The following is a 15,198-nucleotide window of genomic DNA, read 5'->3' as shown; positions in this document are numbered from 1 at the left end:
CCAGGAAGCCAGGGTCCCAGTACCAGATCCGCTACCAACTACTTACGTGGCCTCTGGTGAGTTACTTCCCTGTTCCGGGGTCCCTTTTTCTTATCTGCAAAACTAACGAGGTTGGACTAGATGCTTTCCTGTGAGGCTACAGAAAGGAAGGAACTCGACTATAAACATTCAGAAGTAAGAACAGCACTGCAGAAAGGGGCATATTCTTTTAAAGCAACATGGCCTAGGTGCATGTGCTTTAATGTTCTTTAAAATGTTCTCTGTTAGAAGACATCACAGGCAATTATACCTGCTTTCCTGAGGCCTCTTTCCTCTCTCAGTGCTTCCAGTCCATGCCTTCCAAATGACAGTCTACCCTCCCACTTTCTTTATTCTGGACATACCTTGAAGGGTTACATTGTTTTCCTTCCAGCCCTCCTTATTAGAGGGCAACACAACACTGAGTTCTCTGTATAAGGAGTCTCTCCTTCCTGTTCATCTTGATGTTACCTGACTCCCATCATGTCCGAAGAAAGACAGGTGTCTGTCAGGCAAAAGCAGCAACGCTGGACCAAGCTAGGAGGCCACCAATTCATCACTTAGAACAAGAGGGGTTTTGCTCGTATAGCATCTCCGGTTCTGTTTGGCTTTGGACATTAGTCATGCTACTGACTCCTCTGTTGTCTTGGATCTACCAGCAGAAGTAATGTCTTGAAAAGCCCTCGGGAGCGTCACGGAACAGGTCTGCGCTTTCTTGGCAACCACAGGGGAGAGCATGAGGCTGCACGGGAACGAGCAAGTGAGGAAGGGACTGAAACCTCCACGTGGCTGCGTTTCTCTGTCTACAACTCTGGATCCCTCCAAGGGGGGGGAATAAACAACCCCCCTTAGGACACGGCAGGGAAACCAGCCTCTTTCCAACCGCATTTGTGGCCTCTGTGTATTTTGCTGAATTCTAGTGATAACCTGTCACCTCACACGGGTTTGTGTGGTCCAGGCTCTCACACTAGGTTGAAATCTGTTAGATGCGGTTTATGAAACGGGAGGCCAACGTGGGGCAGAGAAGAATCCCTAGTTGATGGGCTGCTGGGGTGCTAGGCAGACACCACGCTACCCTTCCCTGGCAGGAGGTCTGATTCTTCCTAGGTCAACTGGCCAGTTATCTCAGTGGAAAACAAATTGAATATAACCTTCCAAAGACCTTCCCTCTTCCCTCTGAAATAAGAGAGTGATTTTAAAATAAACTCCTCTAAAATCAATAGTCCTATGTCTTCTCCACCTTACCATCGTCTCAGATTTCATAATTTATTCAAGAGCTCTTGGAATTGGGGCACAGAGAAAAACTGAATGAGCTCCAAGGAACGAGGTTGTTCTTCCAACTCGCGGTTTTATGATGAAGGCTGAATGGAGGTTTCATGATGGCCTCGGGTCATCCTGTTCCCAGAAACACTACTTTGCTCCCAGGCCTGTCCATTTAAATGAAAAGTCAACTTTTTTCTTCCCAATAATGTGCACTTAAGATGACCACCATGCCACTTTTCTGGTGGTCAGTGACTGACATATTCATTGCATCATCATCACGCAAAAATTCAAGGGAGAAGAAACGTTTCTCAAAACGGGTATCGCAGAGGGAAGAAAAGCAGGTTACAAATCACCACGTGAGCTTGATCTGTAACCAGACATTTATTAACACTCTACAAAACGGATCAGATGTGGCAGGTATAAAAAGCTTTTGCAGAACGATCAGTTTCTGTAAAGCACTGGACAATTAAGTGAAATTCAATCAAAGCGTCCCTGGGAAATGCACTAACGTACTCACCTAGCGGGATTTAACCCAGAACAGCCTTTGGTTTTCAAGTTTATGTTGTGACCCGTGTAAAGTGTTGGGGAAAAGAAGAGAGGGAGACAGGAAAATGATTCAGGGCTTGAGACTCGGCCACCATCCATTCACCAAAAGGAGGACCGGGGACCACGTCAGCACCGAGCTCTGTTGGCCGGGAACGGAGGTAAGGGCGGTCTTTCACTGGTAAGGAACGATTACCTATTTTCTGGCTGGTGGCTTTTAGTTTCTGTGACCTTTGAGCAGTGTGTGTCCTGCTGGCCTAGGGCGAGAACGACCGAGCAGACTTAGAGGGCTTCCAGGAGATGTTTCAAAGTCAAGTATGAAGCCTCACCACTCTTCGCAGAGGGGAAGGCAAAGAGAGGGCAAACTCAGAGAAAGGGAGGTCGTGAGAAAAGGCTGGATGGACTCAGCCGGTGGAGCCCAGAGGCTCCCTGCCCCCAAGTGCTCCCTGTACTGGTGGGCGGGGGCATGGTGTGCTCCTCTGGGAATCAGGCCCAGGGCCACCCCCGCCTCTCCCAGCTGTGGCACGTGCCCGGGGCGGGGGTGGGGGGGACAGTGCATCTCCACACAGCTGGGCAGGCTGCTCTACCAAATACACGTTCCAGGGGCAAGTGGGGCGAGGCTGAGAGCAGGGGGACAGAAAACCTCTAACTCTGATCAGACACTTTAAAAAATTCAATTAAAAGAACTTCTGGGAATTAAATATACTTCGTTGGCCAACGGAGAGCTCAGGCAACTGGTACCAAGAGAGAGGCTCGGGGAGACAAGCTCGTGAACGTGGCGCAGGCTGAGGTCCTCAAATGACGCTTTCAGTGCCCTTGAACTTGTAGACGACAGATCTGCCCTTCAGCGCCTCGGGTTGGGTTCTCCCACTTACAAAGATACAAACACACAGAAAGATGCAAACGCAGACTCCCCGGCTGGAAAGAAACGAGCCTCGAGTTACCTGTTCCGTTTCCATCTAAACCCCGCAAATAAGGAAAGCCGTCCACCTCCGAGGGGGAGCCGGCGGCCGTGAGAAAGGCTGTCAGGTCACTGTAGCTGGTGTTCTCGGGCAGCCGCAGAGCTCTCCTCTGGAAATGCACGCGAGGCTGCGGCCGGGCACCTGCGGAAATGAACCCTGGAGTTACCTCTCGGAGGGGCGGTTTCTGTTTCCAGAAAATGCAAACCCCGGAAAAGCTGCCCTAAGGTTTCAGCGTGGCTGCCCCGTCTCCACTCCTCTCTCCGTCCCCTCACATCGCCCATTCACGCGGGCACAAACATGTGGCAGCATGTTATTATGGGGAGAGAAATAATAGCCCATTGTCACGCTTGCTGTGACACAGGATGTTCTTTAGCTTTTTCACAAAAAGCTCTATTCGTGAGCAGTCTTTTCACTGCCCAGCCTTCGCCTATGGGTAGGGGTAGCATTCTGGGAAAAAGTCCACGTAAGTGAAATGAGTAGATGACAGTTAATCTCTTGATACAAACAAGGCAGGAGAGACCTTTTGACACCGTTACAGACACGTCCTTAGTGTTCCTGGTAAAATCTGGTCCAAGCGCACAGACCAAGCTGAAGCAGAACAGGGCAACAGACGAGCAGCTGGACGAGAACTGCAAGTGAGAACCCACAGTAGTGAGTCCTTTCCCTTCGGCGGAAGCTGCCTTTTGGCATTCCATCTGACTCGCGACGGATCATGATACAGATTCTGTGATGAGCCTCTTGAAAGGATGTGAGAACTGCTCTTTTCAGCAAACTCAACTCTGTGCAGGATGGGTTGAGCCAGTGACCCTGTTACACAGTTACCTGTGACACCATCCGCAGTTTGACTTTGCTCCAGATCTTATTTTGACTGTAAAACCTGAACCCGTTTTTATCTATTGCTGTAGCGAGGGTCACAAGACGCAGATGTGCTATATCAGTTTGCACACACCCAGCAAAAACATCGTGAAGACAAAAATGAATAGAGATGGGAGTTGGAGCATTCCCTGATGGAAGTACGCATCTCTCTGGATTAAAATAAAGTGGTTCCTTGGACTTCCCTGGTGGTGCAGTGGTTAAGAATCTGCCTGCCAATGCAGGGGACACAGGTTCGAGCCCTGCTCCAGGAAGATCCCACACGTCACGGAGCAACTAAGCCCGTGCGCCACAACTACTGAGCCTGCGCTCTAGAGCCTGTGAGCCAGAACTGCTGAGCCCGCGTGCCACAACTACTGAAGCCCGTGTGCCTAGAGCCCGCACTCCGCAACAAGAGAAGCCACCGCAGCGAGAAGCCTGGGCACCGCAACGAAGAGTAGCCCCCACTCTCTGCACCTAGAGAAAGCCCGCACGCAGCAACAAAGACCCAACACAGCCAAAAACAAGTTAATTAATTAAAAAAATAATAAAGTGGTTCCTCAAACGTGGTGGTCTGCCCTGATGTTCTGGTCATCATATATCCCACCCCAGGCTTGAGGGATACCATGTTTCCCTGTGGTCGGCTGGGGGCTTCCTCTTCCCCACCCACGGATGTCCTGACACAACAGCCCTGCCCAGAGGTCATGGTCTTTATGTCTACAGCAAGGTCCCTCTTCACCCTGGATCAGAAAGTTTTAAAGGGGACTTCCCTAGTGGCATAGCGGTTAAGACTCCGCGCTCCCAATGCAGGGGGCCCGGGTTCGATCCCTGGCCAGGGAACTAGATCCCACATGCATGCCACAATTAGGAGTCTGCATGTCGCAACTGGGGAGCCCGTGTGCCACAACTAAGGAGCCCTCGAGCCACAATTAAGGAGCCTGCTTGCTGCAACTAAGACCCGGTGCAACCGAAAATATTAATAAATAAATAATTTTTTTTTAAAAAGAAACTTTTAAGGGAGGAATAAGCCTATCAAGAAGTGTTCCAGGGGAATTCTCTGAAGGTCCAGTGGTTTGGACTCTGCGCTTTCACTGCCGAGGGCCCGGGTTCAATCATGGGTCAGGGCACTAAGATCCTGTAAACTGCAAAAAAAAAAAAAAAAAAAAGCAGTGTTCTAGAATAACGGAGTTCTGGAGCTCCAAGGCTCAACTAATCCAAGGCTCTTCTGACAGGGGAGCCCACAAAATGGACTCACCACCAACACAGACTTACGGGGTGGGCTGCCTTGACCATGTATGACCAAGGTGGTCATGACGGCACCTGAAAATCACTGGCTGCATTTCTCAGATGACTGGTTCTCCACCAACACTGGCCCAGCTTTAGATCCCATGGGAGCCAGGTGCCCAGACTCCCAACAGTCCTACCTGAAGCTCAGTGCACACGGACATCGGTCCTGTTCTAGACCATCAATGCCCTTTCTTGGTCCCTAAAACAAAGCTCTGGTGATGCACTGGCAGCCACACAGCTGAATCTTTTCACTCCCAGCTCTTGTGAGTCTGCCCTCCTTGTCCTCTGATTTCACGTGACAGCAATGTCCTCCTGCTGTCGCCTTCCCGGTCTGCGCAGGGCTCGGACGCCTCATGCTCCCAGCGGGTGGGGCGTGCTCCATGCCGGCCCGGGGCCTCGCGCCTCACCCGACCCCTTTTCCCCCAGCCCGCTTCCCGCACGTGCTGTCTGCCTCTTTCCTTCTTCTCCGAGCTGCCCTCAGAGACGGAAGGTCCAAGCGAACCCTTTCTCGTCCACCTCCTCACCCCCAACTACGGGACAACATTCTCTGCTCCTGTTATCATTTTCTTTCAATCCTAGTGAATGTCCTGCGATTTGTTTCCTCTTCTCACCGTTCTTCAGCCGAAACAATGCTGCTGCTGCCTGGGTTTCACGCACTGGGAATCGGGGAACTCGCTACTAGGAAGGCCAGAAGGGCGTGTCTGCAGCGTGAAGGCGCAAAGAGGGGCTTGTCCTCACAAGGGTCAAGGCAGAAGGCAGGGGCCAGGCGGGTTACCCCAGAACACCGTGGGTCCTGTGTGCCCCTCCAGGCCCCGTGAGATGGGCAGGCTGAAGTCACCGTGAAGGCCCCTTTGGCTGAAAGGAACAGAACCCACGCATCCTGGACCAAGGAAAAGGGGACGTTGCTGAAAGATGAAGGGCAGTCTAGCTGAGCGCCAGGACACTAGCCCAGCCAGGCCTTGCAGGGACCGGCCTGGGACCCGGACACAACCGAGGCTGTTCCCAGCTCTCGGGCCACTGGGCGTCTCATTCCCATTCTTTTTTTTTTTTTTTTCTGATTTTAACTTTTAATAAATTGAAGTTTAAAGAAGTCCTCCTTAAATTCAATTTAAAATAGTATCCCTTTCAGATTGAGGGAGATTTTAAAGAGGTGGCTACTTTGGGCATTGGTTCCTCACTTTTTTTTTTTTTTTTGCGGTACGCGGGCCTCTCACTGTTGTGGCCTCTCCCGTGGCGGAGCACAGGCTCCGGACGCGCAGGCCCAGCGGCCATGGCTCACGGGCCCAGCCACTCCGCGGCACGTGGGATCTCCCTGGACTGGGGCACAAACCCGTGTCCCCTGCGTCGGCAGGCGGACTCTCAACCACTGCGCCACCAGGGAAGTCCTCTCATTTTTTTTTAAATGTTTTTTACTCTATTGAGAGATGTTAGGTTTTAGTTCTTCTCATTTATTTCTCTATTGGCTACATCGGGCCTTAGTTGCGGCACGTGGGATCTTTCGTTGCAGCGCGCAGCCTTCTCTCTAGTTGTGGCACTCTGAAGCCTGTGCAGGCTCAGTGGTTGCGGCGCGTGAGCTCTCTAGTTGAGGCATGCAGCCTCAGTAGTTGAGGCATGCAGCCTCAGCAGTTGTGGCGCCCAGGCTTAGTTGCCTCGTGGCATGAGGGATCTTAGTTCCCCGACCAGGGATCAAACTGGCGTCCCCTGTGTTGCAAGATGGATTCTTAACCACTGGACCACCAGGGAGGTCCCAGTTCCTCATTGTTTTTAGTTGAAGTATAATTGATTTACAATATTGTGTTAGTTTCAGGTGAACAGCAAAGTCGTTCATTCAGTTATACATATATTTTTTCAGATTATTTTCCATTATAGATTACAAGATATTGAATATTATTCCCTGTGTTATACAGTAGGTCCTTGCTGCTTATCTATTTTATATATAGTAGTGTTTATCTGTTAATCCCCTAAATTATCCCTTACCCCCTCCCCTGCTCTTTCCCCTTTGGTAACCATGAGTTTTCTATGTCTGTGAGTCTATTTCTGTTTTGTAAATAGATTCATTTGTATTATTTTTTTAGATTCCACATATAAGTGATATCACATATCATCGCAGTTCGGTGTCTTTCTGTCTGTCTCTGTGTTTGTGTCTATTTCTCTCTGCCCCTGTGCGTGCTTCTCTCTCTGCCTTTTTGTCTCTGTGTGCATGTCTCTGCCTCTGTCTCTCCCTGGCACACCATGCGTTTCCGTGGGAGACGCACCTCTCCCCACTCCTCTTCCCCTCCTGTCCCCCTTCCCTTTTCTGTACAGAAGAACTCGCTCCCTGACCAGACATCGTGTCTGTCCCCCACTTCTGGAGGAGTGGGGGGCACAGAGGGGCGATGCTGAGGCAGGTTTACTCGAAGAGGGTGTGGCCGGTCCAGCTGCTTTGACACACGCTGTGACCGGCACGCCCTGATGCCCCTGGGGGATCGAACACAGGAGCCCAGGCTCTGCCTGATGAAATGCCCCAAGAAACGTCTGAGGAGTGTAAGGGTCGAAGTACTCTGAGCCTCAGCGTAAATACGATCTAAAGTGGGTACGTGGCGGGTTGGGGGGTGGTTATGCTCTTAAGCCTAAGTTTATGGATTAAAGCTGCTGAGTTCCCACACATTTCAGGAGGGGGACCTGACTGGGTGGGGAGGGGAGGATGGAGGGGGATGGGCCTGTCCCTCTTCTGTGGATGCCTCTCCTCCACACTCCCCACAGCAGCTGTGTCATCCTCCATCCTCCTTGGGGCTCCACCATTATCCCCCAAATGCTCAGACCCAACTCTACTGAAAACACCGGGGCGGGCTTCTCATTGCGGTGGCTTCTCTTGGGGAGCACGGGCTCTAGGCACGTGGGCTCAGTAGTTGTGGCTCACAGGCTCTAGAGCGCAGGCTCAGTAGTTGTGGCACACGGTCTTAGTTGCTCCGCGGCACGTGGGATCTTCCCGGACCAGGGCTCGAACCCGTGCCCCGTGCATGGGCAGGCGGATTCTTAACCGCTGCACCACCAGGGAAGCCCCCTCCGGCTGCACTTTAAAATCCTTTTTCCCTCTTCTCTGCTGCCTCTTCTGCCCCTGCCCTCCCCTCCCCCAAGGTCAACCCGAGTTTCGTAACTTTTGCTTGTTTTATTGCAAGACGTGACTCGATCCACTATTCTTGCCTTCGTCAAAAACCTCTCTCCAGAAGCTTTTCCTCCCCAACCAACACATATACTCCTTTCTTCCTCAGCTAGAAAAACCACAGCAAGACACCACTTTCGCTGTTATCCCCGTAAGCCTCCTCTCTTTCCCCCCAACGCCCAGGGACGTGGCTTTCACCCCCCCCCACCACACACACACACAGGCCGCCCTTGGAAATGTCACCTGACTGACTGTATAATCTGCAAACCCGTGACCCTGGCTCGCCTTCCTGCCTCCAGCTACTCACAATGATGAGCGCTGTTCCCCGCCCCCGCGCGGGGTCACGGTGCTGCCCTCCGCTCTCCCCAGAGGAGCCGGCTTTTTCCTCTCCGAGTGCTTGTTTCTCCTCCTACTTCGGATGCGACAGCTCCCGAAGGCTCACCACAGTCGCCTCTGCTGTTCCTGACTGTCTCCTGACTTGCCTGGCTCTCCTGCCTGCTGGAGCCTCACCAGTTACCTTCCGGTCCTGCCGGGGGCTCCACGCGAGCGTTCCCGGTACCTCCTCTGCACCGCGACTCGATTGTGACGTCATCACTGCCTTCTCTCCTACTTAACGAAGACCCGCTCCCCCGACACCTGTGTTTGACTCCAGGTTGCCACCATCGCTTTTCGTCGCTCAAGTGCCAGGACGGCCCAATCTTCCCTTATCAACGTTTCTAGCATCTTCTTTTCCCTCCGTCCTGCCTCCACCGTACACTACGCTGTGACGTGACCCCCTCAACTATCGCAAAAGTCTCCTAACTTCCCCTGTGCTTCAGCCTCACCCCTTTCCCGCCTCATCTACTGATGGTTCTTCAGTTCCACTCTCATCACCGCCTTTCCCCACCCAGAAACCTTCAAAGGATCCACCGCTTCCCAAATGAACAACAACGGCAACAATCACAGACCAACACAGACCCGAACTGCGGCTCCACTTCTCTCATGGGAGGTGTAGTTCAGCACTTGAGAATTTACAAAGATCTTACATACACATTATTTCACTTAATAATCTACAGCAGGATAAAGAAGGTGTGGTACATGTACACAATGGAATATTACTCAGCCATAAAAAAGGACAAAATAATGCAGCCATTTGCAGTGACAGGGGTGGACCTAGAGATTGTCATGCTGAGTGAAGTAAGTCAGACAGAAGAAGACAAATATCCTATGATACCGCTTATGTGTGGAATCCAAAAAAAAGGGTACAAATGAACTTGTTTACAAAACAGAAACAGTCACAGATGTAGAAAACAAACTTATGGCTACTAGGGGATAAGGGGGGAGGGATAAATTGGGAGATTGGGATTGACGTATACACACTACTGTATATAAAATAGATAACTAATAAGGACCTACTGTATAGCACAGGGAACTCTACTCAATACTCTGTAAGGGCCTATATGGAAAAAGAATCTAAAAAAGAGTGGATATATATATATGTATATATATATATATATATGACTGATTCACTTTACTGTACACCTGAAACTAAAACATTGTAAAACAACTATACTCCAATAAAAATTAAAAAAAAAAACCTACAACAATCCCGTGAAGAAGGAGCTCTCTCCTCTCTTTACAGGGTAGGAAACTGAGGCCCCGAGAGGCCCACAGTCATTCTGTTTGCACGAGGCAGAAATGAATTCTTTGAATTCCGACCTCTGCGTCCCTTCCTAGCACACCTGCCCACGTCAGAACAGATGCTCTGCTATCACTGCCCCTGGCCCTCATCCTCTGGCCCACGCAGCTCTGCTTCTGCGCACGAGCTCGTGTTCTTCCCCGCATCTGGAGCTTCTCCGCATGGTCTCTATTTGCAGATCCTACCTGTCATCCAAGGTGCACCTCCAATGCCACCTCTCCTGTGTGGCCTTTCTGGATCCCTCCCCAAGCTCTAAACTCTACTTGTATCTCTCTTACAGAACCCATCTTCCTGTGCCTGGTATTATATTTATTTGTGTATTTGAGCATCTCCCTAACCAGAGGCGCCATGAGAAGAGAACATGGGCAGGAGCATCACTGGATATATCTCTCTGTTTCTATCTTTCCTCTACCACCTTTGAGCTGAGTGACTTTGGGGTTTGGGTTCTTTATCTTTAAAGTGGGTGTGGCCCACGCCTGTCTCATGATGTGGCTGCTAGGATGTTAGCTCAGAACACACATGCAGGGGGCTTCCCTGGTGGTACAGTGGTTGAGAGTCCGCCTGCCGACGCAGGGGACACGGGTTCGTGCCCCGGTCCGGGAAGATCCCACATGCCGCGGAGCGGCTGGGCCCGTGAGCCATGGCCGGTGAGCCTGCGCATCCGGAGCTTGTGCTCCGCAATGGGAGAGGCCACAACACTGAGAGGCCCGCATACCGCAAAAAAAAAAAAAAAAGATAAAAGAAAAACGAACATACATGCATTGATACGATGTCTCACACTGCCTCCTGGTACATACCAGGTGCAGGATCAGCAATGATTTCCCATCGCCTCTCCCTGTTTAGATGGCAGCTCCTTAAGAGCAGGTGTTCTGTGAAACCCATGGCACCACGTTCTGGGAATGCTTATAGGATTAAATGTAAAGATGAGTTATTCCGGGCAACTCACTGGGTCCTAGTTATGGTCTGTCTCAATTCTGACTAGGTCACCATCCCTCATTCTCAGCACTATTAACATTTTGGGCCACAAAGGCACTTCTTTGCTGGGGGACAGGGGCTGTCCTGTGCATTGTGGCATCTACCCACTAGATGCCAGGAGTGGCTCCCGAGCTGTGAAATTGCCAGATGCCCCTGGGGGAAAAGTGCCCCTGACTGAGAGGATTCCACAAGATACTCTGAGCATCCTCAGAATGACCCAGACGACACGGACAGTCTCCTCTGCCCCGGGGCACAGGATACATGATGGGGAAGAGGATGAAACTCCTGACATCCTGGAACTCCAGGGTAGAGAAGGTAGTCATGGCAATGGCTGAATCACCATAGTGTTTTGATGCCAAAATAGAGGGTTATGCCCAAAAAGTACAGGAGATACTTCAGCAGAGAACCATCAACCACCCAGGAGAGAAATTCCAGGGGTGACAGACACCTGGACCGTGGCTAGAGGCCAAGGCCTCCCCGTGAGCCCTGTGCAGGCTGCATGGGCTCCAGACAGAGGGGGAGTCTCGTGAAGGGCCTGGTGCACCCCGGTCAGGGGTCTGAACTTGAGGCGACCTGCAGGGGAGAGAGTCTCCGGGGGTTCTTGGGACGGGAATGAAGGAATCGTGTTTGTTTTTACCCAATTCTGATAGCAGAGCGGGGGGTGGCTGTGGGTAGAGAACTCCTAGAGTCAGAGCATCAGCCAGCCTCTTGTGAGATGTTTGGTGAGAAATGATGTAGTTCCAAATAAAGACAGTGGCCTCGGGGAAGAAAACAGAGGAGGTGGCTGGAGCTGAAAGCCACTTTTGGAACGTGGGTGAGGCGGGGAAGGGAGAACCAGGGAGGAGACGGGGAAGCAGTAAACAGGAGCCCAGGAGGGAGGGGAAGTGCAGGAGGAAGGACCCCAGCTCGGGAACGCAGGGAGGACGAGGCCCTGGAAGAGGCCACCAGAGCTGGCAGCTCAGTGTCCGTGAACTCAGCACGAGAAATCCCTAAAGAAAATTCTCGAGGGCAGACGGCTCCGAAGTTCGAGTGGGAAAGGAAATGGGGAATAGGGATGAAGATGGGTTTCCTTGGAAGGGCAGGCTTCGTAATTCTGGGAGCTGAGAAAGAACCAGAGGAGAAAGATGGAAGATTCAGGACCAACAGAGGGAGGTGGGAGGGGAGGAGATTAGACGAGGGACGGACCGTGATGTGAAGAGGCTCCTGGCGAGAGAGGAGCCACGGGGAGACATGTCACAAGGTCCCCTTAGAAGGGGATGCAGAAAAGCAGGCCACAGAAGGCAGCCTTCCCCGATGGCCTCTGTGTTCCCTGGAACCATCATAAAGGTCTTGGCTAAGAGGAGGGCACGCAGGTCGGGAGTGTGTGCGGAGCGTGGGAGAGTCCGACAGCACTGCCTGGGGAACAGAAAGGGGACTGTCCTGGGGACCGTAAAGAGAGCAGCGAAGAGGCCCAGCAGGATGGACACTGCTGGTTTGGGTGGTGCCAGCTGGCCTGATGACAGTGCAGCCACAAGCAGCCCGGGGCATCTTTATGGTACTTTCTTATTTACCGTCATCACATTCGGAGTCGACAACATGCTGTTTCTCCCAAGACAGCGCGAAGGTCTGAGAGAGCCGCCACTAGAGCAACAACTCCTACCTTATGGTTCATCATTGTGAGGTTACAGTTTGGAGTCACCATCAAACGCCGCCTTGAAAGCTTTCAGTTCCTCAGCAAAGTACAAAAAACTCTCAAAGATAATGATCCTTATAAAACAATTGACAGGGCTTCCCTGGTGGCGCAGTGGTTGAGAGTCCGCCTGCCGATGCAGGGGACACGGGTTCGTGCCCCGGTCCGGGAGGATCCCACATGCCGCGGAGCGGCTGGGCCCGTGAGCCATGGCCGCTGAGCCTGCGCGTCCGGAGCCTGCGCTCCGCAACGGGAGAGGCCACAGCAGGGAGAAGCCCGCATACCACAAAACAAAAACAAAAACAATTGACAAGCGTTCTCTCTTTCCACTCTCCTATGATCTCACTGCAAAGTTTAAAAGCCATTTGCACTATCATATGATCCAGCAATTCTACTCCTGGGTATATATCCAAAGAAAATTGAATGAAAACACTAATTCAAAAAGACACATGCACCCCAATGTTCATAGCAACATTATTTACAGTAGCCAAGATATGGAAGCAACCTAAGTGTCCATCAACAGAGGAATGGATAAAGAAGATGTGGTACCTGTACACAGTGGAATACTACTCAGCCATAAAACAGAACAAAATAATGCCATCTGCAGCAACATGGATGGACTGAGAGGGTATTAAACTTAATGAGGTGAGACAGACAAATACTGTATGTTTTCACTTATATGTGGAATCTAAAAAATAAAACAAATGAATGACTATAACAAAACAGAAACAGACTCATAGATACAGAGAACAAACTAATGGTTTCCATTGGGGAGAGGGGCAAGACAGGGGGAGGGGATTAAGAGGTATAAACTGCTAGGTATAAAAGAAATAAGGTACAGGATATAAGATACCGCATATGGAATATAACCAATATTTTATAATAACTTTAAGTGCAGTATCATATATAAAAATATCACTATGTTGTGCATGTGAAACTAATAGAACGTTGTAAATCAACTATACTTCAATAAAAAAAAGGTTAAAAAAATGTAAAAGCAATTTGCAAGCATTCTGTGATGACGAGCATACTTTTAGACCCAGCCTCTGTGGGGAAAGATCCCTATACGCAGTTAATCAATTACTGTGTCGGTCCTTCCCCTTCGCCACACTGTTGTCATAAGACTGCTCCAGGCTTTCTATATAAAATAGTGTCAACAGGGCTTCCCTGGTGGCGCAGTGGTTGAGAGTCCGCCTGCCGATGCAGGGGACACGGGTTCGTGCCCCAGTCCGGGAAGATCCCACATGCCGCGGAGCGGCTGGGCCCGTGAGCCATGGCCGCTGAGCCTGCGTGTCCGGAGCCTGTGCTCCGCAATGGGAGAGGCCACAGCAGTGAGAGACCGAAAAAAAAAAAAAAATAGTGTCAACAATGATAACGCAATCACTTTCCTCACTTTTCAAATGAAATCGAATGCTAAGGCCAGTTCCATTGGAAACATGCATTTACTCTGTGTGTGTGTGTGTGTGTGTGTGTGAAGGCACTGCACATAATCCCACCTCGTCTGATGGGAATAGTTTTAGGGTGTGTATGGTCAGAATTTAAATAGATACCATACCGAGAGAGGAAAACAAGTGAGTAGTCTTTTTATTCTTCAAGGAAAACTCTCATTAACCATGAGCTTATTCTATTTTATTTGGTTGTAAACATTTCAAAACAAAAACTTCACCTGAAGCATTAAACATCTTCCCATAGAGAACACCCCCGCCTCTCCTGTCTCCACCTCTCTCACCCAGTGGCCTTCGTGCTTTCAAATCTTTTGCTTCAGTGTCACGTAAAACCAAACCACGGGGCATCACCCAAAACTATGCACATAACACGGGTGAGGCTTTGTCACCTGTCATCACACTACCTCCCCATTTCCTTGGGGGGATCATCTGACACACGGTAACATCGAAGCAACACACAAAAACTCAAACGTCTGACAGTACTTACATTTCTGATCGGCAAGAGTTTATTTTTTCCTCCTCTGACTCCATTAAAAAAATAATAAATGCACCTACACTTGACCAGTTTGAGATTAAAATTTTGATATATTATTTAGAAATTCAGTTCTGTATTCACTTTATGGAACAGAACTACAAAGACCAAAAATTGTCTACACGTGGCTCTCCTTCCAACTGGTAAGAAAACGTGAAACAAATTCACCCAGTGTTATTCCTGCCGTGCCTCAACTCTACTGAGACAAGGAAAAGTACAACTAGCAATAATTAAACTCACGAAGAAGCGTAAGTTAAAAAATTAAAATGTAGACGATTTAAAAAAGCTGGAATGTAAATGAGATTTTGGCAAGGGAGAAATAAATGGTTCTCAGTTTCCGGTTACATACAGGAGGGAAGTGGTACACTAGACTGAATAAATTAACCATAACAAAAACTACCATAACAAAAACTGCCATGAATGTCTTACATCCTTGGGTTTATAACACGACCATACTTCCTGCTCCTTAGAGAGAGACAGTTATTCAAACACTCTGTATGTTTGTGTGCGTGTGTGTACATGTGAACTGTCCTCTTAGCAGTCACAACAAAGAAAATAATTAACCCAAGCTTGAGTGATCTCTACAGGAAGTGCAAAGAAAGGTGGGATTTGGACAGTTTTAAATATTTACTCAACCCTTCAGTGAATTGCTCATTGTGTACGGATCCTAAGGCGGGCATGGGGCCAGGCCCTGGGGATGCTAAGGTGAACATGACCTGCTCCTTGTTCTTCAGGTTTTTCAGTTTTAGTCCGGGAGGTAAGATATTACTACCAAATATGGCAGAAGGGGCGGCATCGTGGTAAGATACAGAACCCCCAGCTGGAGGGCTGT

The 15,198-nt window shown here is 50.0% G+C and overlaps 1 protein-coding gene across 1 annotated transcript in view; it reads right to left on the bottom strand.

Annotated features, from left to right (window-relative positions):
* The window catches only part of FAM171A1 (family with sequence similarity 171 member A1), a 130,679-nt gene that overhangs the window by 31,806 nt on the left and 83,675 nt on the right, over positions 1 to 15,198 (bottom strand). Inside the window, exon 4 of the mRNA XM_081227880.1 lies at positions 2,769 to 2,927. Coding sequence (XP_081084006.1) covers positions 2,769 to 2,927 — 159 coding nt within the window. The remainder of the gene's footprint in view (positions 1 to 2,768; positions 2,928 to 15,198) is intronic.

The sequence above is a fragment of the Mesoplodon bidens genome, assembly GCF_964165515.1.
Source record: "Mesoplodon bidens genome assembly, chromosome: 3".
Lineage (NCBI taxonomy): Eukaryota > Metazoa > Chordata > Mammalia > Artiodactyla > Ziphiidae > Mesoplodon > Mesoplodon bidens.
Note: the sequence above shows the minus strand (reverse complement) of the source record. Positions and strands in the feature narration are given on the sequence as shown.